Source organism: Sprattus sprattus, assembly GCF_963457725.1.
Source record: "Sprattus sprattus genome assembly, chromosome: 2".
Lineage (NCBI taxonomy): Eukaryota > Metazoa > Chordata > Actinopteri > Clupeiformes > Clupeidae > Sprattus > Sprattus sprattus.
The window spans coordinates 16,246,276-16,273,773 of NC_137921.1; the positions used below are offsets into that span (position 1 = coordinate 16,246,276).

Below are 27,498 nucleotides of genomic sequence, written 5' to 3' on the forward strand. Positions count from 1 at the left end.
ACGGCCTAAAGACGCCCTATTTTTCTCCCGTTTTACCTGTTAACTTCGCTGAATGTGATCAAAATTCACCGTTTCAGTCGCTTCAGTGCTTAGCGAAGTCTAGAATCGTATATGCCCTGCCAATTAGAAAAATAGCATTGCTGTATTCCCGCTACAACAACGTTACATCATGATTCCAACGAAACATTGATTCACGGGCTCGCAGAAGCTACAGAAGACCGCTGTCTCACCGCACGTCACTGAACCTACTAGCCTACTTTATGAGTTTAACAAGAGTTTGTGTGTTAAGGTGGTGGTCTTAATTAATCACAGAAGCTGCAGAAGACCGCTGTCTCACCGCACGTCACTGAACCTACTAGCCTACTTTATGAGTTTAACAAGAGTTTGTGTGTTAAGGTGGTGGTCTTAATTAATCAATACAATACAATACAATATACATCATACACTTTAAAGCTTTGTTTAGAATACGGAGGTCTAAGATCGGTCGATATTTTCCGTCCTTTTTTGGAAACCAGAAAATAGCGACTGAAGAACCCCCTGTTCTCGTCTCCGAGAGGTAGCCTACAGACCGTATTGCTCCCTTTCCTAGAAGGGAGTCTATTTCCTCCTGTAGGGAACGTGCTTGATGAGGTGGCACTAGCGTATAACGGGCGGAGCGTATAACGGGCTATCATAATTCGGTATCTGGACAAATTGGCATATTTTCGGAATACCAGGGTTTGGGAATACTGGGCTTTCGGAACATTGACATGGCACCGCGCACCAATAGGCTAACGGGCTAGCCCACCACTCAAACACACAACATAGAGTGTAGGCTAACGGCTGGCTGTTTCAGAGTAGAGTAGTTTGAGGGCTAGCAACAGCTACAGACTTGTCTTGTATTTACAATGCAAACGAACTTGGCCATAGAACATAGGTCCTAAGTCAAATTCATGATCAGTAAGCCTACCGTAGGTCGCTGTATCGTATCTCCCTGGCTGTCGCCACCAGCATCAATGTCATCCACGGGAGCTGATGATGGCCCTGCCCTGGCAAATATTTCCGATATTTTGGCACATTTGGCAGCGTTGGCTTGAAGAGCAAGCCTCTTCTTATCTCGCAGTTTCTCCGCACCCCCTCTTCGCTTTTTCTCCATTTTGGACTGGAGTATTCTAACGAAATGTGCGTTTCTGTGCATCGACCCAGCTAAAGGTAGAAGGTGTTTGGTGATATGATTGAGCCCCAAGTCACTAAAGAAGACAGCCAATGGGCCGCAGACTAGCGTGCGCGTGTCAAGCCTGTCAAGGCCATGGGCCACGCTGAGTATGTTTACCGTCCTAATGCATTATGTAAGCAGGTCCAAATCGAAAGGGGTTGGTGTTGGGTCAGCCCAGGGGATGTGATTGGGCCAGCCCAGTGTCAATAGGGCCGCTCATGAACTACTTTCGTGGGCCAGCCGGTCAGACCATTAAATGGGGAAAAAATTAAAAATAAAAATTCGGGACTATCGGCCCATATTGCACGTCGGCCCAGCAGGCAAACGCCCGGTATGCCCCATGACCAGTCCGTCCCTGGCTGCCTGTGATGCGACTTCCTCATATGCTTGGAATTTACAAGTCTAGATAGGGTAACCTGATGAAGACGCCCTGAGAAAAATCAAGGAATGAGAGTTGTGTCATACATCATACAAGCTGGGCCAGCAGCTGACCATGAGAGGAACGATAAGGAAAAACAGTTCTGAGCTCTCACCCCAACTGCTGCCTTTAAAGAACAGGCCTGTCAACTCTTCCAAGTTTATGTACACAGCTGACACGTCCCTGGTATCTTATGTGCCAAAGAAACGCAATAATATGGGAGGGGAGAACGTGGTTAGTTGACACACTTTTTACTCTAGTGTGAATTGCTCATCATCAAAACATCTTTCAATAGTCATTCCTACATTAAATTGAAGCTTAATGTGTTGGTTTGAAAAGTGCATCCCTCTCATTTTCCAACTCATTGTAATATAGAGGTAATTAACTAACAAAGACACTCTGACACATTGTGACAACCAACCCCATCACGGGGACGGTTTTCACAAACTGGGGTTGTTTGTCACAATGTTATTTTAATGGGAAGCATCTTAAAAAGAAGGCAAGAAGGCAGAACAAAATGTTATAAGTGTAATTGCTTTGACAAGTTGTCAAGTACTTAACTTAACGCATCTTAACACAAAATGAGCAAGGAACATGAACAGGAAACACATCTTTAGGCCAATTTAAAACCACAAAATGAAGAACAAAACCAATAACCCATGTGACAACCAACCCCAAAGAAAACGTGACAACCAACCCCAACTGGAATTTCTTGCTTGGATCAAGGCTAACAACCATCTAACAACTAGTTAGCTAGCAAACCACAATCTAAACTGTAGCTTTCCCATCCCACTTTTAAATAGTAAAAATAGTTTTGTTATAAACCCATTGTGTAAAAGCCTAGAAGAAAAAAACTGAAGAGCTAAATATTTTCAATTTGACATGGAAAACACAAAAAGTCCTCTCCACCCAAGTTCAGCTGTCTTACTCCAGAAAATACTATGAAGTTGAGCTCTGATCCCAATTCTGGACATTTCCATACCAAAATTCTGGAGACAGCGCTTTCTGGTGACGAGATATAATGAGTGTGACAACCAACCCGTGTGACAACTAATCCCGTTCTCCCCTACTCATGAGTACACTGCACAGGGATGGGAGAATCTCATCATGGATTATAATGCCACAAAAGGAGGGGTGGAGTACAACGCCTTTGTCACCTGATGACACTGAACCTGGAGTGGAAGAGAGGGAAGCTCCATAGGACAAGCTTTTTTTCTCGAGGAACTGGGAAAGACATTGGTGAAACCTTAAATCCTGAGAAGACAACATGTTCCAAGAACCTAAGCCTCTGCAGCCACCGTCTGGAGCCACATCCACCCATGTTTTGCCATGTAAACTGACCTAATTTCAAATGAAATTCACATAAATCAAATAGTTAAACCTTTGCTTCATTTGTAAATTTGTTGAATTTTGTCCACTGATATCTTGATTATAATTGATATTCTTGATTTTGTAAAAAAAAAAAATCATAAATGTTATATGATAAAGTGAAGGGCAAATATTAACCATATTTGCTGTTCATATGCTTCTTATTGGGATTAAGTAAACATCTTGAGTATTTTACCATAACATTGTTTGATTGTGCTGAATTAAACACCAAAAAAATCGAGCAGGTCCACCAGACCCACAACACCTTCTGAGTAACAAAAAAATGCCATACAAGGGTTAAATGTCACTATTGTCCTACCCACGCACTATTTGGGAATGCAATATTTCAATAGAACCGTAACTTGTGATGTGATAACGCCTCTATACTGTTCAAGTCTTACGAAATACTAAAGGGAAATGCAGAATAGAACCATTTGTATGTTAGAGTGCGAGTGAGAATGTTTGTTTGTGTGTATGCGTGCGTACGTGCGTGCGTGCGTGCGTGCGTGTGTGAGAGAGAGGGAGAGAGAGCGTGTCTGTGGCTTTACTATCGTTTATGAACGGGAGGTATTTCAATAGCTCTGTGCCATCCGCTAATATCACCATGCTCTCCGTCGCACGCAGAATGAAGTGAGTTTGTAGTCATGACTGTCGCAGGCAGAAAACACCAAAAATGCGCGCACTCAGCTCCGATGAATACCTGTATCGTTATACAACAGCAAAGCTTTAGTCAAGTGTCTACTTAATTTTCAAGTTTTTCTCGTAAATCGTATCATGGGCTGTCCAGTGTCGGCTTTAGCCCCCAGGCCAGCTGTGGACCCTTTGGAGGACATAGCTTTGGTGAACCTTACGGACAAACAAAAGGGAATGATTAAGGAGTCGTGGAGCAGCATTCAGCGGGATATAACCCGAGCAGGCATCATCTTGTTCGTCAGGTTAGTGAGTAAGGACTTTAAAATGTGATCGCTTACGCATTCAAGCAGATACAAGTCAGTGTTAATGAATGCTTTTAAAAAAAAGCTGGATGCAAAAATGATTTTCAAATGGTGTTAACATTTTTTGAAATTGATCCATGGAATAACTAATTGCAATAGAAGTCGTTTTATATATCATTCAAAAAAGAAAATGCTATAGTTTCTCAGATCTGGGAAATATATGGTAAAGGGTCAAGACATGATGTCAGACCCTAAATGTAGACATACGTGAGAGATTATTTTGTCTGTAAATCTACAACCATGGCTAGACCATGCTGTTGTATTGTTCAAACGATACAAACACAATGGTTTACATATTCAAAAAAATTCAAAGACTACCGCTCACACACTTTGGTGGTAGATCTTAATTTAGGCAAATATTAACTCAAATATTTTTGTTTGAGACAACATTCACAAATGAGAAATATAAGTCTTTAGAAACAATTAATTCTCCCGGTGTTTCCCTTAACTACATTTAAGAGTATCGCACCCCACACACCATAACTTATTAGCGGTGATCGGGTAGTTGCGGTTCTACGCTTAAGGGATACAATAACTGAATGGTCTTAACTATAGTTAAAGCTTGACTAAATGCTGTGGACGGGTGTGTTTTCCTCTGGGAAACTTATTTTATTAGATGTATTTTGTTTTATATGTCCCATTTTTCATTATATTTCCCAACAACGGTGGTAATTTAAGGACAACGGTGTTACTTGTAAGTACAATGTTATACTACAAGATCAGCCATAACATATCAATGCCTAAAGCTCTGCTGGTCCTAAAATGGAAATATACTGTCTAGTCTGAATTCCTGTCAGGCCAACCCTATTTTAAATATAAAACAAACATTTTTCATCTGACCTTCATGTCACCATGCCAACACATGTAACGGGTCAATTGATCTTGCTCTGTGATGGACCATTAACTGCTGCTGAAGACTGGTCCATGCATAAACACAAACACGTACAAATCATCCAAATTGGCTGTGGTGGGACCAGAATGGACCAAAAGGGAGGACATTTTGATTGTTCAGGCTGTAGAATAAAATACTGAAACGCCACAAGGTCAGTTTAAACTCTACACTTTTCACATGGGAACTGGACATAATACACAGTGTTACACTACTATACCATTGTGATATTTGACAAATGGCATTCCTGATGGCAGGCATCATCCAGAACGATAGCTGTTACACAATGACCATACAATTGTCCTGAGTTGAATAAATGCGTGTATTAGGGTAACGTGTAGTTATTGGTTATAATGCACAGATGAAAAAAGTGATATGAGAGTCATGTTATCAACAATGAAGAAATGCAGATGTGTGATGTGTGCTACGTGAGGCCTGAGGATAGGTCCATGGCGGAGGCATAAATCTCATTCAGAGGGGGGGGGGGGGGGGGGGGGTATTTGAGTCTCATTTGCAAGTTACTGCTATTTCCGGGGCCATATTTTCATGATCCAGGTATTATTATTTGCATTACAAACAACACCTCCCCACCCTCACTCAGACTGGACATTGATTAGGAATTATGTCCCTCACTATTATCCCCACTCGTACTACCGGGATTTAGCTGCAATTTAGTGCAATGTATTGAAGTATTATCAGTATTATGAGGATCAGACAAAACAGCACATAATGAGCATGCATCATGTGGTTATTGACATTGAAATGGAATGCATTTTTAAAACATTCACACATTCATTCACCAATTTCCCTCACACTTGTATTGAATCTACAAACCCCAACACCCTCATGCTACCAGATGCACAGAGACCAGTATAAGGGCTTCAGACATCCTGAACAGGACAAACGGCTGTGGAATGACACTATACTAATAAATTAACTATCCCCATCATTAGGTCAGAAAAAGAAAGGTCTGTGGAGAGTTCAAAATAAATCATAGATATGATGATGCTTTTGGCATACTTTGCCCTCTTGACCCGTGCCCCACAGCCTTGGGACTACAGAAAATAAGTGGATTCTTTCCACTCTTCAGCCAGGCTAAGTTTCCACTCCATATGAGAGTGAAATCACAAGGGACACCATGAGGATGATGCTAATGCCATCCTTTCATTCAGACCCTCCTCTGTTTGCCATTTATGAAGATGCAACTTCCCCCCATGTGCCTATTATCAGGGGCCAGGCTGGGCTATTAATCCCAGCAGGCAGCAGACATTTCTAGAATCTTCACAAGCATTTTGAGTCATATAGGGTCAAATAGCGTTGCCTTTACAACACCCAAAAATTCTCTAATTAGTGCCCAGCAGTTGTGCATTGGTCAGTTGGGTATAGTATTCTCTGTTAAAATTCGCTAACTACTGCTGGTACCACATTGCAATGGAAGATTATGGAAGACTAATCATTTTGGATCTGATGGACCCTTTTGAGAAACAGATGTGCTGGTAACGCTTGGACATAATAAAAGAGTACACAGCCATACACACTAAGTCAAAAAGGGTCCATGATGATGATTCACAAAACAAGCAGTGGCTGCATGCTAATAGACATGGCGGTGTCAGATGAATGTTCTAATGAGTCAATATCATGTCTATGCTGGATACTTATATACAGATCACAATTTCATAAATCCATATATATACATACGTATGTTAGGAGCCCATTAGGTGTTCATGTCGGATGCCTATACACATTTCATATTCTCACATATATGTATATATATATATGCAGGTCTCAGCTTCACATATCCAAAGTCATTTATGTCTGAGATGAGCTTTGTCGTTTTCAGTCCTCAAGGTACAGTTACATAAGGTCTTCATAAGAATGTGCCGTTGCAGAAGGGCATGCTTGTTATCCAATCCATAATACTTCTTAGACATAATAAGTAAAAGAATATCATTGTGTGGTGGAAATAATTAGGGTGAGACAGTTCTTCCCTAAGCACAAGAGGAAGAATGCACTGCATTCCGTTTCTTCTGTTCACACACATGGTGAAGCATGGATCGGCTGCAGCTCAAAGGAGATATCCCAAAGACCTTCCTGGATTCATCCACTGGATGCCCACTTTGTGTTGTTGTGGCAACAGGTTGTTTGAGAGCCACCCGGAATGCAAGGAGGTGTTCTTCGAGTTCCGTGGAGTGGATGACATTGAAATGCTTCGCGTGAATAAAGAACTGCGAGCACATGGGTTGAGGTAAGCACTTGCACATGAGGAAATCCTCCCTTACCTCGACACACACACACTCTCTCACACACACACACACACACACACACTTGCATACACATGTTATATTGTTTATATTGAGTATGGCAATAGATATGAATGAAATGAATGCTGAACATGTTATAGATGCTAACATATGACAGCATTGTGTGGTTTGCCATCAGGGTGATGTCCTTTGTTGAGAAGAGTGTGGCCCGACTGCATGAGCCAGAGGTGCTGGAGAAGCTAGCCTTTGATCTGGGGAGGAAGCACTACGGCTACAAGGCTATCCCCAAATACTTCATGGTAAGGCCTCTAACCCATTCTCTCATGCTCATTTTCCACCACTGTCAGCCCTCAGCCAGAGCGGCATGCTGTAGTATAAGGGAGTTGTGTTGAAAAAGGAGACCTGACATATTAATTAGTTGTTGCTGTTCAGTATTGAGAATTTGACGGCCAGCCGTGACCTACTGGTTAGGGTTTCGGGCTGGTAACCGAAGGTGGCCGTTTCGATCCCCGACCAGTAGGAAAAATGTGTGCGGGGGAAGTGGTAGAGCACTGCCTAGAGCCTTGAGCAAGGCACCTAACCCCAATCACTGCTCCCCGGGCGCTCAAAAGCAGCTTACTGCTCCGGGTTAGTGTGCTTCACTGTGTGTTTCACTGTGTGTATCACTACCCTGGATGGGTAAAATGTAGAGATAAAATTCAGGGTGTGTGTGTGTCACTATCTCTACCATAAAAACAGTCACTAGTCACTAGGGCTCATTTCAAGAATGATCAGTGTGATGGCTGTGCTTCACCCTGGTGTGTTCAAATACAGTTCTGCTTGTTGAGTTGAACTATTTGCATGTGACATTGAGAGGTTTAGCCACTGTAGGAAGTCCCCAGCCCACAGCACAAGAAATGTAACATCTTCTCTTGTGTTCTTGACTAGCAGAAGTGGTGCAAACTGTACATTTTGTAGTAACAAATGAAAAAGAAGACAATGCCATTCTGGAAGGACAAGGAAATCATATTTCAAAATACATCTGTGCATTCTATACTTCTTGGTTCTTTTTGTCACGGTTGTAAGCATTTACTTGCATTTTCTCAGCTCCAGAGAAATGTAAACAAATACAATTAATGATCTTAAGGAGAGTGCAGAGGAATTTCTGGGAAAATGGATTCTTAAGAAGTGCATATCTGCTTTAGAGTCGAGGCATATTTTTAAATAACAGAAACTGTGTCTTGTGCCATTAAAGGATACATTCATATTTAAGCTGTGGTACGCTTGACAGTCCCTCTCAGAAATAGCGGTTAAAATTGCTGTGAATTTTGAGTTTTTTCCAGCAGGATTGTCTAAACAATTGTGATCCCACCAGGATCTTGCAAGGGTATGTTGTGTTTGTTGGGGCGAAAAGTAACTCAATTTTCAAATATTGCGGTGAATTTGAGTTAAATAAATTCCATGACTGCACAGAGTCACTTTCAAGGTTCAGTAAGCGGAGAGTAATTCCTGAGGTTCACACCAGAAGAGGATTAAAGGCGCACAGTTGGATGCCAGCAACCCATCTACTTTTTGCAAGGTGCCGTATTAGCTCAGCTAGACTTTGTACCACTAAGTGTCATGAAGAACGCTGTGTTAAACTATTCTCCCTTGTCACAGTTGTGCCTCAATCACTGCTTGTATGAGTTAGCCAGAAAGTATGTGAAACGATATTTAATGTAGTGGAAAAGGTTAGCACAGAATCAAGTACACTATTTCTTGTGGGACCCCTTTGCATCATTGATGGCGGTAAGGGTTAAAATAGTTTGCATAGTGAACTCTCAATGCTGTTTTTGTTGCTTTTTCAGGTTTTTTTCAGTGTGTGCAATGAGTCATCATGAAGTTTGTGATGCTGTTTTGCAGTATGTCTTGCCAGAGTTTATCCGAGCCATCCGGCCAATCCTGAAGGACGCTTTGACTCCTGAGCTGGAAGATGCTTGGAAGGTGCTAACAACTTAATATGTGTGTGTGTGTGTGTGTGTGTGTGTGTGTGTGTGTGTGTGTGTGTGTGTGTGTGTGTGTGTGTGTGTGTGTGTGTGTGTGTGTGTGTGTGTGTGTGTGTGTGTGTGTGTGTGTGTGTGTGTGTGTGTGTGTGTGTGTGTGTGTGTGTGTGTGTGTGTGTGTGTGTGTGTGTGTGTGTGCGTGTGTGTGTGAGGTTGTGTCTTTGACCTGTATATGGACAAAACCTTCTTTGTCAAACTAACCAAGTACCACCCCTTAATTGCAAATACATGTGAGCTAGGTTATAACTGCAGGTTAGTGATTCTCATATTTAGCAGCTTTGGGCTTGTTCAGAAACTGACTGTTACCAGCCTCAGATGTGCAGGCCTACTTTAGGAAACATTTTGCTCAATCTCAGCTGTAACTGTTAGCCTCTCTGTGACGCAGGCAGGGCCGGATCTACCATTAGGGCCCACGGCACTGTGCCCAGGGGCCCGCCCATATAGGGGGCCCGCCTTGCAGATCGTTTTTTTTTTTTTTTTTTATGTATTTATTTATTTTACATTTCAACAAAATTATTTTATTTGATTGGTTAACAAATATAGTAACTACCCGACAATACTTCTCTACTACAGTATATTGCCTTGACTGCCCTGCAGCACTACCTAAATATAATGAACGTAACCATTAGCTTGCGTCACAATGATGTTTTATTGTTGTACCTGCCCATAGTAAGAAGCCCAACGCATTTTCAAATGAATGCACAGAGCACAAAATAACACTAAAAGGACGGGAGCGATTTAAGGTATCAACATTCAATGTCATTGTTGACAAGTTGATCAGCTGTTTGGGTCACAGAATGGACGCATATCGTAGCATTTGTAACAAATGTAGGGTTTTATTGAACATAGGAACCAACTGCACTTCATACCAGTCAGATTTAGATGAGAACTTCACTGAAGTTCAGATGCTTCATGCAGAGTGAGCAAGATAAGTCTCCTCAAAATCTGCTGCAAGTACTTTTGAAATGTAGTCAGTGTAGACAATCAACTTTCCCGAACGTTTTCGTAGCTCTCCGTATTTTTTTGACGCTGCCCGTCAGTCAGGCACGAATTAAAAATGAAAAAATGAACTCCGCACAACACAGACACAGGGACGCCTCTGCGCATTGTCCCTCATGGCCATCGAGTCTTAGCTTGAGATGGAGTGAGCGGACATACAATGACAGAACTTTGAGTTTGGAGAAAAAGAAAGCAGAGGACATACAATGGACATACAATGACAGAACTTTGAGTTTGGAGGAAAAGAAAGCAGAGGACATACAATGACAGAACTTTGAGTTTGGAGAAATGTTTGGTAGCATGTGTGTTTCATGTTGCAATGAGCAGTGCTTTCCCGTTTGCGTAGGAAATGCTCTGTGTCATTATGTGTGTGTGTTAAAATAATAATTATAAAAAAAATATATAGAATATATATATATATAGAATTTCTGGGGGGGGGGGGGCTTCAGACATTTGTGCCCAGGGGCCTATGATTTGTTAATCCGGCCCTGGACGCAGGCAATGTTTTGTGTACCTTTAAGTGTCAAACAATGTATATTTTCCCTGCAAATATTTGAATCCTTATGTTTGAAATATGATTGGCAGATTCAAATGAAGAAAGAAAAAGTTTGAGTGAGTTCAGAGACACAGTGTGTCAGTATACATGCCTTCCATATACTATACTACCATACTGAGAAATATCACCTCTCTGTAACACACAGTATACGTACATTTCAATGATTTGACAACCCTGACATCTACTGGATGTCAACAGAATACAAATCCATTAGTCCAAGAAGGAAATGACGGATAGTTGTTTCCTTCAGACTATCAGAGCTCAGTCAGTCTTCTGATAAAGCAATACTGGGTGAATAATGATTTTGTTGTAACTGGTGAAGTCTTGGAATAACAGGTCACAGAATGAGTGGATAAATCTGTCATTCAGTTGTCTTTGAAAATTTTCCTCCAGTATCATTTGTCATAGATATACATGTATGTGTTAGTGTTAGTTTATGTTGTAAAGGCATTAAGTATATTTTAAAAATCTGTTCCTCTGGCTTCTCTCTCTCTCTCTCTCTCTCTCTCTCTCTCTCTCTCTCTCTCTCTCTCTCAGGCACTCTTTCTGTACCTAACTGGGATGATGCGGCAGGGCTACCTGGAGGAGGAGAGGAGGCACCGTCAGGCCGGTGCCACGCCTTCTATAGAAAAACCTGACAGGAAGCACAGTGCCATCTGAAGACGCTGCCACCCCATCCAGCCGCTGCCAGTCTAGGCTGCCATCTACGCTGATGTTAGAGATTCAAGCAGACAGGCTAAACAGCACTACCACACAATGGAAATAATGCCATCTCCATTAGCGCTCAGAGCTAAATGCTTATAAACCACAAGCTACCTATCTAATGAATTCCACGCCCAACTATATTAGAGGGTCTTGCTAACCGGCTAGCTTATATAGCTTCACTCAAAGTGCTTCATTATTTACCTCCACTGGTTGGCTGATACGGTCTAATTACTAATTAATGCTTACGACCAAACCAACCAGTTTTACCTCTTTTTGTTAGCTTATTCTGCTAAAGATACCAGGCAATCAGTAGAACCCCAAAAATAAATGACATCTTCATTACAAAAAACACTGTCCAATGATAATGTGTTGATCACAGTGAGTTAAATTGTTTTAATACTGATCTTGGGTAGTATTATTACACACAGGACATTTCTATTTAATAAAAAGTCTGAAAATGGGTTATAAAAAAATGGGTTATAAAATACTGCTGTTTTCTCTGATTTTGTATATATTTTTTTGTTTTCATTCAGTTGTTGTATTTGACTGCATTGTGTGGAAAGTGTAATAGGTGATGTATCCTTGTGGTGTGACCAGGGTTATTATCGTAAACTAAGACTAAAACCAATTTTTACCCAAGTAACTTAAACCAAACAAAGCGAATAATAATTGCAAAAAAGAAAAAAAGAAAATAAATAAAAAGAAAAGACATAAAATAATTGTCATTATCGTTTCAAGACAGCAGACGTTGTAGGCTATGTCCAAGGCGGTAGTTGTCACAGTCTCAAAAGTCTGTGTAGGCCTACAGTATAGCGGACAACTTCATAGTGGCAATATAGCATGTCAGGACCCACACATGCTAAGTAATGGCAAAAGACAATATTATCAAGTAAAGAACTCAAGACAGGGCAGGGAGAAAGAAAGCATGTGAGGTCTGTATGGGACTATTTCAAAATGAATGTTGAATGCGATACAAAGGAAATTATGATAAATTCAGGTTACAGCATCTGTGGAGATGAAATAAAAGTGTAAAACCTCGACTCTTCAAGTTCACCTTCAAAGTTACCATAGATGGGAATACACATTATCCATGGGCAAGGGCGTAACCGTGGTATAGACATTGGGGGGGGGGGGGGTTAAATTAATACCCTTCCCCATATTATATTATATTTTCTATTTTTAATTGCATTGCCTACAATTCTATATTTATTTATGAAATTCACACATTTAGAACATAGTTCATAGACTACATTGACCATTTGAATTCACATCTAAAGGAATAGTGTAATTTCTCCGAGACAGTATGCCTGTCTCTCTCCCTGTCTCTTTGTGCTGCCTGCATTGTGACCACAAGTCATTTTATCAGAAGAACAGTGACCTACCTTCATGATCTATCATTTAATATTCTGCTTTTATGAGGCTATACTTGTTTTATTTGCTTACATATTTAGCTCGGTATCAAGGTACTTACTGTCTGAAAAAAAGCGAATGCTTGGTTGCTGGTTCAGTTTTGTCCGCTTTTTAAGTAACCTTAATTACTCCATTACTCTTTAACGTTACTTTCTTTCCTCTCCACTGACTGACGAAGCAGTGTAAGTGGGGTCGGGTTGGAAAGGGTTTATATCTAGGGCACCTGAATAGTGGCAGACAGTATTGCAGGTACAAACCCCTTGCACACCTTACAAGTTGATACTGCTGGGTGACACGGTTAAGAGTTGAGGGCAACAGTCCTGTAAGAACTTTGCTTGAATTTAAAGGTGGTCTGGCTCTTGGCCCTCGAACTGACGGCATATGTATATATTCGGCAAACATTTGTCAAGAACAACTTCACTAGTGCCCCTAGCGAGACTAAAATGTAGACCCCTCCTGGCTGTTTTTTATTAATTCAGCAACAATTGTCGGGCTCACTCACAGCACAAAGATGAAAGTGAAGCCATTTCATCGCACAGGGTTTATATACTTAAGATTCATCTTACTCTGACACCATAAGTGTTTTAAATGTCAGTGTAGAGAGGTGAAGTAAGCCCCAGGGAATACTTTAGAGTAATTTTCAGTTTAGACACAAAGGCAAAAAGAGGTTTGAATGCACGAGGTGACAGACAGGGATTCCAGTTCAAGAATGTTTATTGATAACTGAGGGATAGGGGAGTGGGAGTAAAAAGGTTGATTGTGAAATAACCTGCAAACTAGACTCACCAGTTAGCAAGATACAAAAATATATTTATTGGATATTATTCATGTCAGTAAGGCTTAAACAGCAAAAACATAGGATAATACAAGGCTGAGTATAGGCAGTACTAGGAAAAGCAGACGGCATGCTCTTGGATCTACACCACTCACACGTGCACACACACACACTCACACGTGCACACACTCAAAGAAGTGGTTGTAAGGTGAACTTTTGGGCTAGGGAAAAAGTGTAAACTCAACAAATTAGAATGCAAAAAAAGGCATTAGGTTACAAATTACATTAGACTATTAAATGAATTCTAGTTTGATATTGTTATGCTTTTTGATGTTGTTTGATGGATTGTGTTGCATTATGCTGTCATATGCACGGCTCGATGCATGAACATGAAAGGGAGTTCCACACGCACGGTTATAATCAATATAGAATATTTATTAAAGAATAATAGAAAAAGTCAGTGAAATTGCAAGAACTAAAAGTGTGGTGCAAGGTGTCCGTATGGTGTCATATGTCCAAATAATACAAAGTGACGCGTAGAGGGGAGGGAGCCTCCTGTACCCTGCGCCATGACCCTCTTATGGTATAACTCATCCAGCCACCATTCCGCACACCTGCGCGCACCTGCGGAAACAGAGAGAACTGATAGCAGGGGGCGGGGAAGATCAAGGCTATAATAGGAGCTGGTCTATATGGTGGTCTGGTTGTAGTGGTTGTTGTAGTGGTTGTGGTAGGGGCTGGGGTAGTAGTTGTAGTTGTAGATGTGGTAGGGACTAGGGTAGTTGTAGTATCGGTTGTGGTAGGTGCTTGGGTAGACGCAGCTGATTGTCCTGTGAATTAACCGCAATGAATCCGGGATCCTCCTCAAACAGTCCATTATCTGCTTGAGCATTGGCCTTGGACTCAAAACTGGTCTGAGAGTTTCTTTCCTCTTGCAGGAGGTGCGACCTCCCTTGGTCGCTGTTAAACTCAATGACATCAACTTGTCTTGGGAAACCCTTGGTGGAAAGGCACAATAGCAGTGCAAGAAGACCTGTGCAGGAGAAAGGTAATGGGAAGAAGCAATTGGTTGGAAATATTGCTCATTTAAAATATGATGATGAGACCAAGCCATCCTTTAATTAGGATCACATGGTGCCCTTTCCCTTTCCCAAGTTTTAATCAGCTGATTCCTTCAGCCTTTCTTTATATTTTTGTCAATTGTCAGAACGAGACAGCGTTTATATAGGAGCTGCCGTATAAAACTAGCCAGACAATTACCTTATTTGTTTTTTTCCTGCACCTGTCACGCCCCCTTAGCCCACGCCATCCCCAGCTGCATCTTGTTCGTTGTCACCTGAATTCTAATTACACCCTGGCACTCGCATATTTAAGCTTCTCGCTCCCTTACACTCCGGTGTCTGGTCCCACATCACGTTTAGGAGTTCACGAACGACGACACAAGCTCCAGATTCCCATATTCACTTTGCACGCATAGGTCTTTTAAAGGACACTCATGCTATGTATTTTTCACTTTTCTAAACTTTATACTTTTTAAGATTAAGATTAAAGAAAAGTGAATATACATTTTCCCATTGACTTACATTGGGCCATTATGACATCATAATAGGGTCATTAAACTGGCTTGCACCTGTGCTTCACTGACACCTGCACCAAGGTTCCAAGGCTCCTTCTCTACCATACTCCTTCCATACTCTACTCTACTCTACTTTTTTCCCTCTCCATCTTTCTCTCTATCCCTCTCACTCTATTTTCTCTCACACTCCATCTCTCTGCTTAACTCCATTTTCTCTTCTTCTTTCAGTATTTTCCCTCTTCACTCTCTCTTTACTGTCTTTATCCGGAGCCACTCTTGTTCACTCTTCTTTCCTTCTTCCACTCTCCTTTCCTTCTTCCACTCTTCCTTCCTTTCTTCTTTCCTTCTTCTCTTCTTCCACTCTTCTTTCCTTCTTTCACTCTTCTTTCTTTTCTTCTATCCTTCTTCCACTCTTCTTTCGTTCTTTCACTCTTCTTTATTTTCTTCTTTCCTTCTTCCAGTCTCCTTTCCATCTTCTACTCTCCTTTCCTTCTTCCACTCTTCTTTCCTTTCTTCACTCTTCTTCCCTTCTACCACTCTTCCTTCTGTCATCTTTCCTTCTTTAGCTCTTCTATCTTTTCTTCTTCCTTTCTTAACTTTTGCATTTCATGCACTGGTATTTCCTTCAGGAAATACATTTTCTAGTTTGCTTTGTTCCTGTTTTTTCCCGTCCCTTGCTGTGACTGACAAAATAAACTATCCATTGATCTACAAGTTCGCGTGTCGTCTATGTCCGTGATACCATGAGTCCAGAACCATCCAGATGACCTTATCCTTGTTCAAACTCAGTGTTCATTATCTAATTTTGTCTTTCAGCGATCCATGTAATCCACAGCAGTGTTAAACACACATAGCAGACTCAATGAAGTGGTTTGGCCACATTTTAAAATAATGCTGTGGAAGCTCAATGCTATGCTAGATGTGTAGAAAGATTTGTGAAATCTACTTGTATTGTTTGTTATTACTTGAACACCATGAGAGATGAAGCAGAGCCGTATCCAATGTCTTAAACCTTTAACGGTTATGCAGCGGAAAGGAAGAAGAACGAAACAAGGAAAAAAACCTTGTGCTTTTCTTATCCCCTTGAGTCGATATTAACACCGCTCGTTTAGACATAACTAACCAATTTGCAAAATATGGGTCAATGGAAGTAAAAAGGTAAAAACAAATGTTTAAAGTATAATACAAGATACACTCGACCAAATGGTTTAGAAGTTAAAGCTGCAATGTGAAGAGTGATGTTTGTGTTTCGATGAATAGATATTTTACAATGGGGTAGCTGCATTCTTTTAGGAACAGGAAACAATTTCTTAAAAGAAAAAGAAAACAAATGAATGAAAATAGATTCTTCCCTGATGCTAAATGAGCATTAATAAATATCACTGACCCGTGGACAGCAGATGAATGGACATGCTTTTTCTGAAATGAGAAAGAGATGGACATAACATTACAATCAGTAAATTGTGTTTAAATAATATACATTACATTGATAAATTAAGGTGCCAGCACCACTGTGACTGAAAGAAGGGCTATCAGCAGTTTACAGGGTGAAGGAGTGAGGAATAATAAATTAAAATATAGGCATAAATACACTACCGTTCAAAAGTTTGGGGTCACTTAGAAATGTCCTTATTTTTCAAAGAAAAGCACTGTTTTTTTCAAAGAAGATGACATTAAATTAATCTGAAATACATTCTATACATTGTTAATGTGGTAAAGGACTATTCTAGGTGAAAATATCTGGTTTTTAATTAAATATCTACATAGGTGTATAGAGGCCCATTCCCAGCAACTATCACTCCGGTGTTCTAATGGTATGGTACATTGTGTTTGCTAATCGCCTTAGAAGACTCATGGATTACTAGAAAACCCTTGAAAACCCTTGTGCAATTATGTTAGCACAGCTGAAAACTGTTTTGCTGGTGAGAGAAGCTATACAACTGGCCTTCATTTGAGCTAGTTGAGTATCTGGAGCATCACATTTGTGGGTTCGGTTATACACTCAAAATGGCTCGAAAAAGATAACTTTCATGTGAAACTCGCCAGTCTATTCTTGTTCTTAGAAATGAAGGCTATTCCATGTGAGAAATTGCGAAGAAACTGAACTTTTCCTACAAAGGTGTGTACTACTCCCTTCAGAGAACAGCAGAAACAGGCTCTAACCAGAGTAGAAAGAGAAGTGGGAGGCCCCAGTGCACAACTCAGCAAGAAGACAAGTATATTAGAGTGTCTAATTTAAGAAATAGACAGGTCCCCAACTGGCAGCTTTTTAAATGGTACCCGCAAAACGCCAGTGTCACCTTCTACAGTGAAGAGCCGACTCTTGGATGCTGGCCTTATAGGCAGAGTGGCAAAGAAAAAGCTATATCTGAGCCAATAAAAAGAAAAGATTGATATGGGCAAAAGAAGACAGACATTGGACAGAGGAAGATTGGGGAAAAGTGTTCTGGACGAATTTAAAGTTTGAGATGTTTGGATCATACAGAAGAACATTTGTGAGACGCAGAACAGGTGAAAAGATGCTGGAAGAGTGCCTGAAGCCATCTGTCAAGCATGGTGGAGGTAATGTGATGGTCTGGTGCTGCTTTGGTGCTGGTAAAGTGAGAGATTTGTACAAGGTTAAAGGGATTTTAAATAGGGAAGGCTATCACTCCATTTTGCAATGCCATGCCATACCCTGTGTAGAGCACTTGATTTCCTCCTACAACAGGACAATGACCCAAAGCGCATCTCCAAATTATGTAAGAACTATATAGGGAAAAAGCAGGCAGCTCGTATGCTGTCTGTTATGGAGTGGCCAGCGCAGTCACCAGATCTCAACCCCAATGAGCTGTTGTGGGAGCAGCTTGGCCGTATGATACGCAAGAAGTGCCAATCAAGCCAATCCAACTTGTGGGAGGTGCTTCAGAAAGTGTGGGGTGAAATTTCTACAGATTACCTCAACAAATGAACAGCTAGAATGCCAAAGGTCTCCAATGCTGTAATTGCTGCAAATGGACCATTTTTTGACTTCAAATAAAAATTATTTGATTTCAAATAAAAATTATTATTTCCAACCTTGTCAATGTCTTGACTATATTTTCTATTCATTTTGCAACTCATTTTATAAATACAAGTTTGAGTTTTGAAGGAAAACATGAAATTGTCAGGGTGACCCCAAACTTTTGAACGGTAGTGTAAGTGTAGTTGTACACGGAAGGGAGATGGCCGCCGATGATACGCTCCACTGTCTTCACCACCCACTGCAGGGCCTTGCGGTCAGCAGCAGAGCAGCTCCCACCAGGCAGTAATGCAGCCTGCGCAGTGGTGTAACGTAGTTACGACGGCCCCAGGTGCAGGCTATTATGACGGGCCCTAGTCAGTGGCGTAAGGCAGTGGTTCCCAAACATTTTACGGTCACGTACCCCATGTTTGTAACCACTGCCGCCACGCCCCCTCCCCCTGCACAGATATTCAGCCTACAACACTTCAAACTGTGAAATTGCCTAACGACATTCCTTCTGTCAAAAGCATCCAATATTGCAGTGCTGCTATTCTTGAGACTTAATAAAAGCCTGTTTAGCAACATTTTTCTAAAAGGAAAAAACCCATTTGGTTCAAAAACATGTAATGTTAACATATTTATATAGATTACAGTATATTGCACTTTGTGCATTGCAGAACGTTAGCTGGTCAGAAAATGCCCATCCTTGGAAAAATGTGCATAGAACACTGGGTACACTAGGTAATGAGTGAGTAAGGTAGCTCCTGGAGTAGGTCTCTCTTTTCGTTCATCACCAGTGTAGTCTGGTCAGACAATAATGAAGAACCCCTTGCTTAAAGGGTGTGTTGGTGTCCATGGGTAAAAATCAATGTACGAGAAAAAGTGGACTTTTTTCCCCCCAGAGACCATATAAATCAAAGAACATACCATCTTACACTACACTGTCAAACTTCACATTTTTGTCCACTTTAAAGACACATTTGTGTTTCTTTTTGCCCTAAAATGTCAATGAAATTGCCAAAATAACCACAACCTAAAGTTGTGATTATGTGTCAAATGCAGTGGTGGCATGTAACATAGTATTTCTACTTTGTTACTGTACTTAAGTACATTTGTACTATCTGTACTTTACTTAAGGAAAAATAATAGTGCATACTTTTTACTTTTACTCCATTACATTTTGGAGCTTTTATCTATACTTTTACTCTGCTACATTTCTACAATATATGTTGTTACTCGTTACATTTTATGAAAAATATGGATTGCGTTGCTGTTGGAAGTTTGAACCAATCAGGTGTCTCTATCAGCTCCAATGATAGCACAGTACGCGTCTGACAGCAGCGCGAGTGGTAGACTTGCCATTTGACTAAACATTCAACAGACAACCTGACAAACGGCCTAATCATTCAACATGGATCCAGAGGTAGCCTCGACTGAGCCCTCAGATATGAGCCACCCTTGGTTCTTTTTAAAAGACATGTTCAAGTTCAGAGGTCCCAAGAATGACTTGTGGAGGTTGAGTTATGCAGAGTTCTTGCTATGCTTAGTTCATGTCTATGACTTTTGCATATCGTATGTGGTTACTGACATGATTTTATACTGTTATCTAGCTAAATACATGTTGACATACAGCAATAGCATCAAAATAACACGATTGTACCTTGATTATTTGTTTAGTGGAGTGGTAAGATAAAACTGGTAGGTTAGCAATATCAAGTGAATATTTGCCTTTTTTATTGATTGCCTGGCATGCAAACTTAATGCCTAGTCTTGGGTTACTCAATATGTTTTTTTCCTTTTCTGCAATCAATAGAGCATAAAACTCTGCATTGACCAGTTTAACAACTCCATTTGTTTTGTCATTTTTCATATTTCCATTTTTAACACGTTTACAATTAAATAAAATATTTAAAGATATAACATTGTGTCTTTATTGGTATGGCTTAATGGTATTAACTTTGCAAATAATCCCTGCTGGTAGATAACTTGTCATCCGCAGAATTGTAAGATAGAGTGTGAACAGTATTACAGACGGTAGGCACAATAAGTACACCAACCTTTCCAATTAACAAATGTTGTTGCTTATAATTATTAGTTGTGAGATCTGTAGAGGCATTTATCACCAGTAGCAATTTCTTTATCAAAATGGCACAGCCTAGACATTGAGAGATAAACCATTGCGTGAGTACTTTTACTTTTAATACTTAAAAGTCAATTTAAAAGTAAGTAGGATACTTTTACTTTTAAGGTAGGATTGTTGATGTAGTACTTTTATTTTCCTGGGTACTTGTACTTTTACTAAACTTCAGTACTTCCTCCACCACTGGTCAAATGTGTTTCATAGGTTTAGATTTGAGACATAGGCTACGCAAGACAATTCTATATTAAGATTGAACGAGACTCAACAAGATCAAGTTAACCCCCCTCAAAAAAGTCCTCCATCATGACATGATGATATAATGATAGCGACAGTTAGGGTTGCCAACTTCTTCAACACCAAATGAGGGACACTTTCTGACAGGTGCCCGCACACTGCTGACCAACAATAATGGAAATTGCAAGGTTTTATAAGCCACCATAAACCTACTAATTTCAGTGTAATTTTGGCAAACCACTAGGCTACTGTACTTTCTTGGATGTAGCCTATTGTTCAAAGTAATAGTCAAGCAATTATTACAAGTTTCTCTCAAATGTCATGTTGTTTTCTTGAAATAGCATATAACCATATGCCACAGACACTAAAAAACTTTAGGCCTTAACCAACCATTGTCCTAACCTGATCAGCTCTGTGCTGCATCTGTTTTTTTTTTTAATCTGACCATTTATAAGTCATCAGTGAGAAGATGCTCTCTACAACTGCATTTGAGACTGGCACGCTGAGGACAAATCTGTTAACTCTAGCTTCTTAACAAGTTGATCGAAAACACACAAAAAAGCACAGGTAAATCTCAGAAGTGTCGGTTTTTACTTCATCCTCAAACATTCTCCTCAGTACCATCGGACAGTTTTCCCCAAGGGACCTAAAACATAAAGTAAGAGCAGGCCAGGTTTCTAGGAGACGGATGAAGCAGGATGAAGGGAGATCCATCTCGTGCACACATGACGCAATATCTCACGCCACTCTATATGAACAAAAGCGAAAAAGGAACGTAATTCCTCTCTCCGAGATGCCGACACTGAAGTGGCATGTATATTTTTTTTAAACAATGGTCTCAATATCCACTGCTAGCTGATCGCTGGCATGTTTGCATGCATTATGTGCGACGTGCGACAGGCAATTAGCTTTTAGAATGTCCTCGTTTGCGCTTCTGAGTAACTTGTAAACAGAGTGATGTTTTCCATAATTCACGGTCGCATTATCGGCTGCATACGCAGCGGCAGTGATGGTTCTTATATCCAGCCTATCCTTAATTTTCCAGGCAGTTCATTAGAGCTTGGTGTATGCCATTTGCCGTTTCATCGCTGTCTTCATAAAGGTCAAGCAGCTTGATTGTACGCCATCGGACACAGATAAATAGCCTTCCTCACGCATACTGGAAACATTTACCAGCAACAACTGTGTCCCATAGCAACGATTGCGTGAGTTTGGGCGCGTTTACAGTAGCGTATTATTGGCCGGCGATGCTGTGATTGGAATACGGGACTGGAGCTGTCCATGACGGGACAAATCAAAATCACCCTTAATTCGGGATGTCCCAGATGGTTGGCAACCCTAGGACAGTATATCTGTACGAAAAAGCAAGTAGCCTAGGCTACCATCACACAGAATCTGATCAAAAAGAGGAATACTCACAGGATGGCCGGGCGATATGTTATAAATAAAGTAGTAGGCTACTCCTCCTATTCTGATGTGCGCGTGTGAAGGAGAGAGTGAGCTATGTTTTTGAATAGGTAGCCTACCGTACTCTCACAGGAATGTTGCATGTCAAGTGTGTCAAAAAATGAATTGTGAGTCATTCCACGCTAAACGTACCAATTTAGGGCATTTCCCCACTCGACCGTCTCAGATTTGGATGAACGGGTGTTCATACACTTCTTAATAGGTAAAGTCCTAAATATGAGCTTTCTATTCCCAATAGTTTGGTCACAAACATATGTTTTAGGGGGGAGGGTGTGCCTGTACTTAAGACGCTTTTTAGCAGCGTTTTCTGAAGAGCCATTTTCAAATTACTAGAAAAGTATTTAAGCTAGCTCCTTGAAACTTTCTAGGCTTAAAATATGATACCATTACTTGAAGAATATGGACTTCCAAGGAATTGGTTAGGGCATATCATAGTACTCGGGGTGCTTGAGTTTGCGCGAAAATTGTACTCTACGCTTTGTTGCAGCATCTTTGAAGGTCTGTGGAAAGCGCTTTCTTCAACCTTTTGTTACCATTTGAGTATGCTTCCAAAGGCCATTGAATGCTGGGCGTGTACAAAAATCCTATATTTAAAAATATATATATTTTGAGAAAACGAGGCAGAACACCATCACAAATGTTTGATATGTTAAAAACAAATATCCAATCTTTCCAAAAAAATTGTTTCATGTTGGTAAATCCTGTCATATTTTTGCTATAGCATGCCAAAAATGGCACAAAATGGGTTTTTATCCATTTTCAAGCTTTAATATCTTCCAGACCATTCATCACATACAGTTTTTTCATACAATATACAGAGCATACAAAGGAAGGTCTGTATAATATAAAGTCTCTCGCTTTAACATTAAGCTTTCCACGGGCCTTCAAAGATGCTGCAACAAAGTGTAGAGTAAAATTTTTGCCCAAATTCAAGCACCCCGAATATACCCAAGCCACACCCTTGGAAGTCCATATTCTTCAAGTAATGGTATCAGATTAGAACCTAAAACCTGTTGGAAGACACAGTCAAACGGTGTGACAAAGAAGTGCACTATTTTTCCAGGTAAATCCTTGTCATGTCATGTGTCATGTCATTGTGCACAGCAGATCATGGCTTTCAACACCGTCATTGCTGCTCCTCTGTGCTTTCATGTGGCCAAATGTACGTGGGTGTGTGTTTCCCTTTGTCATTACCCATTATTGCACATCACTTAATTTCTGAACATATTTGTTTTGGTTTCTTTGTATGTATGGATAACCTGGGTTGTTACATACATCTGGTGAAAATTGTATGTCAATAACACCTTTGGAAATATATTTACTGAGAAAAATGGTGACCTGTTATTACTTATTATACCTGCTGTAATTTAGGACAGCGTGTCATGTTCTGCCTGCATTATTCTCTAGTGTTCATCTCAAAGGTCAAACGAAGTGTGTGACCGACATGAATGTGGCTGAGATTTGTATACACTTCCTCTTGAGAAACTTCAAACTGGGTGGCGCACTCTTTGTGGACCTGAGAATCAACATTCTTTAAATTATACGTAGATTATTAAGAGCCACTTAGTCTACATATGTGCAAGAGCATGTTTGGACCACGGGTGATAAGGAGGGTCGAACTGTGCTTGTTTTAACCTTTTGCAAAACTGAAATCCTTGCAAGACAAGGAGCCTCCACATGGTTATCCCTGTGTAACATGGTATTTGGGCCTGAGGGTGGCTTGCAGTGGTTCACAGTATGTTCTGAGTTACGTGTTGTGTTTCACAGGATTGTAGTGGTGATTGGCACACTCTTAGTGAGCACTTGACCCAAACCTTTTCTGCCGCACACATGTAGCATAATTACTAATTGATCACAGGTGCGTAGTACTATGCCACTCCTCTCTCTATGTTGTTCCTATCACATTGTTCCTATTTATACCACTGTTCACACGATGACGGCAGTGCTGTCAACGCTGGGTGTCCGTGCATTAAGGTTGGTCCAGATGAGAGGGTTGCTAGGTGATTGCAGGCCATTGACCCTGACCAAGCTGTGCCATGGGTGACTGACCAGAGAGGCAGAAGAGCGCCCTGCCTGTCTGTGTTATTGTCCATTCCCTTGAGTAGCAATAAATACATCTATTTTCCTAATAAGAACAGTGATGTGGTTCCTCTTGCACGTACTCTGGTTTTTGTTTTTGCCGGGCGTGTTACACCTGCTGACAAATTGTTTTGGCGCCAGAGAACGCTTAACTTCTATTTATATAAACCTTGTGCGATGTGTTCAATATTGATTCTCTCTCGTCTGCATATGCTACAGTCTGGGAGAGAGCCCGTGCTTCTCTCCGACCTGCTGGGACGTTGGTGAGCCTGGGTGAGGTCTTGTTGTTGTTTAATAAATAAACTTATGGCAAAGGATGCAACAAGAATGGACATGAGTGACGAACATAACGTTTTTAACATGTTTCCACATGTATATGTTCTTAAGACATTTTTTGTAAACTGTACTTTTTCAAAAAGCATTATTGACTAACCACTGAGATTATTCTTACAATTGTTGGCCTTCATTAAATTTACTAGAACTAAATGTGAAACTATAGTTAACTAAAAGAAAATAGAAGTTCTGAACTTAAACTAATGAAACAATTGGTAAAACTAACTGAAACTAGAAACCAGAAATTCAGAATAAATACAAACCTATTATCAAAATAAAAAACATATTGGAAAATGATAAACCATTGTAACCTTGGATGTGACAAACCTCCTAGCAGATCTGTTAAACGTTGCTTGTTTTTGACTTGCAGAGTGAGCAGTGGGTAGGCTGGCGAGCTTATTTTACTTACAAATGGTGTATGCCTGCATGCAGTGTCCTACAGCATTAAAGCCAATGCTTGTTTTTAATACTTTGTTCCCCTGGCTTTTGGTTAAATTTTGGAAAGTGTATTGTTAACAACATTGTTACTTTCTACCTTTGGGTTACAGTGTGACGATAAGGCACATACAATACTGAGAGGACATCACATTCCTTCCACAAGCTTACGCAACTGACAAATAGTCCCACTCCGTGCTTTTCCTTTGTGTACAGTTATTTCAATATTAAAATTCACAATCTCTGTTTTTATTCATGAAAATAGTTATATGTGACTTCAATAAATTGAGACACAACAAGGTTAAACCAGTTTCGTCGTCGTCAAAAAGTTATTCGTATAAACTTAATCTAAAAGTGAAATAAATGTTTGATGTCATTGTGAGCACACTGTTTATATAAGTAACTTAAGACAAGCACTCAAAGTATTTATGACTGAAATCAGTTTATTACAAATGAGATGATAAAAAAAAATTAAATACATTCTAAATGGTGCAGGTGGAGATATGTAACATAAGAATGGCAAAAAGGTAATATTCCATATAAAATAATCAATAAATACAGAGAATATTAGGAAGTTAATGTTTAACAATGCGAGCCAAGCTGGTTACACTCTTGTATTACATGGTCACGTGGTTTACATACGTAAGTATGTGTTTTGTCCTCTAAGAAAGCTTAATACAGAGTTCCATGCACTGAAATAAATAGTAGACCAGGTGATGTCATCACAACAGCAGCTCATGAATTGTTGTTTAGCCAATCAGATGTCGGTTTTGACCTAGATTATTACATTCTTGCTTACTACTGGCTGAAGAAAGCAGTGGCAGCATCAGTGACTTAAAGATTTCACTTGACACCAGGATATACTTAAAAGTATGCATAAAAAAAACCTATAAGTGACAGAAACCTATAAATGATTCAACAGTACGCTAAAAGCCTGCCCTTTTGAACGTCTAAAATGGTGCATAACCTATATTTCAGCCACTTCTCATCCAGATTTACTCCTGTGTACATGTCCACTTTCACCTGCTGATTTTGAGGTGTATAGATTATTTTGTATTTTTGTATTTTTTGTATTTTTCTTTCAAATGAAAAGTGCACATTTGGTGATCTAGCCAAAACCCTCACCCAGCTACACTACATATGGCTCACATGCAGTTTGGACAAAATATTGTTTGCTGTTTTTTTGTTTGTTTTTCATTCTTTTTTTTGTACACATACATTTATACGCTGTTTTACCACACACAATCACACAACCCCATCTATATCTTCACATCGCAGGGGTTAACTGAAACACAGTTCAGCTCACACTATGTCCATAGACACCACTGCTTTAGTTTTCATTTAGGGATTTAGCAGACACTTTTATCCAAAGCGACATACAAGGAAACTGCATTTATACATCAGGAGCAGTTAGGGGTTCAGTGTCTTGATCAAGGACACTTACACACTTGGTAAGGAGGAGTGGGGATTCGAACAAGCAACTTTCCGATTACTAAACGACTCCTCTACCTCCTGCACCAATGTCGCCCTTAGTGGCAGACAGAAGCTGGTAATAGTGTTGATAAAATGTCCTAATACTTCTGGTTTGCATACAGCATGAGACAAAGAACTGTTTGTGTCAGACTTATGACATCTAAACAAAGGCCTAAAAGAGAAGAGCAATGTAGCAGAGTGCAGGGGAAAGAACTGAATAATTTTTAGAAAATAAATGTGGCACACAAGAACACAAATGGGAAGGAACCAGAATGATATGCATTTTAAACATCTGATATGACTGTAACTAAACAGCATTTTTAGTGAACTGCCCTGTAAGTGAAACAGCAACTGTGCGTTAACAGCGCAATGCATGGAGAGATCTGTATCTCTTTGCAATGAAAACAGTCAAGCGAACCAAAATATAATACCTTGAATAACAGGAAAAACACAATTGTGAAAGACAAGTAAAATATTGAAATGAAAAAAAAAAATGTGTTTTCAGTATAGAGCACACTGGCCATGCTTCTTCTGGAGCATGTAATCAACCTTCAGAACACCAGGGATATTTATCTGCCTTTTTCCAAGTTCAATACTTCAGTTCAGTAGACTGTAAAGAAAATTCATATATAAACATTCCCACTACTGGCTGTATCACTACTGTGGAAGCCATCAGTAATTGGCCTACAACATCCTAATACATTCTAATTTCAGTATTTGTATATGGAACAATGCCAGGGAGAAGAGCTTAGCTATGAGCAGACAGATTCCGTCTGTTGCCATTTGGACTAAGTAATGAGCCCCTTAAATCTTATCAGTTACATGGGCCACAGATGCCCCCATTTTCGTTTAAATGAAACAGACGTTCACGTCAATTTGAAGTAAAATGATCACAAATGTAGTCCTTTGCGAAATGTAGTCTGTATTGCCTGATATGACTTGAAGTTTCAGTGCATGGGTATAGCCGACATGCTAATAGTCTCTGCGTCTGGAATGCTACAGCGTTGAAGGGCGGGCTAAGGGTGCAAAAGGAGAAGAAGACCCGTTTGCCCTCTGGACTCATTGTCAAAAATCACAAAACAGTACTGCACATTCAAGCCTAACCCAGACAAACATTCAGCAAGCATCCTCTCCACAGAGCCCCCTCAAAACACACAGCACAATAGCATCCTCAGTTGTCTCTTGG

The 27,498-nt window shown here is 40.2% G+C and overlaps 1 protein-coding gene across 2 annotated transcripts; it reads left to right on the top strand.

Moving 5' to 3' along the window:
* Positions 1–3,578: 3,578 nt before the first annotated feature.
* On the top strand, positions 3,579–11,848 carry LOC308361170 (cytoglobin-2-like). Of its 2 annotated transcripts, XM_080833433.1 has the most exons (5): positions 3,579–3,916; positions 7,003–7,110; positions 7,305–7,425; positions 9,008–9,088; positions 11,240–11,848. In XM_080833433.1, the coding sequence occupies exons 1-5, from the start codon at positions 3,756–3,758 to the stop codon at positions 11,360–11,362; spliced, it is 594 nt and encodes a 197-aa protein (XP_080689559.1). In that variant the 5' UTR covers positions 3,579–3,755; the 3' UTR covers positions 11,363–11,848. The 2 variants fall into 2 exon arrangements, with proteins under 2 accessions (XP_080689559.1, XP_080689560.1); XM_080833434.1 differs by lacking the exon at positions 9,008–9,088.
* Positions 11,849–27,498: the final 15,650 nt, after the last annotated feature.

Coding starts and splice junctions, on each gene's coding strand:
- LOC308361170 (XM_080833433.1), top strand. CDS start 3,756: ATGGGCTGTCCAGTGTCGGCTTTAGCCCCCAGGCCAGCTGTGGACCCT. Junction 7,426..9,007: donor CTATCCCCAAATACTTCATG/GTAAGGCCTCTA, acceptor GCTGTTTTGCAG/TATGTCTTGCCAGAGTTTAT. Junction 9,089..11,239: donor AGCTGGAAGATGCTTGGAAG/GTGCTAACAACT, acceptor TCTCTCTCTCAG/GCACTCTTTCTGTACCTAAC.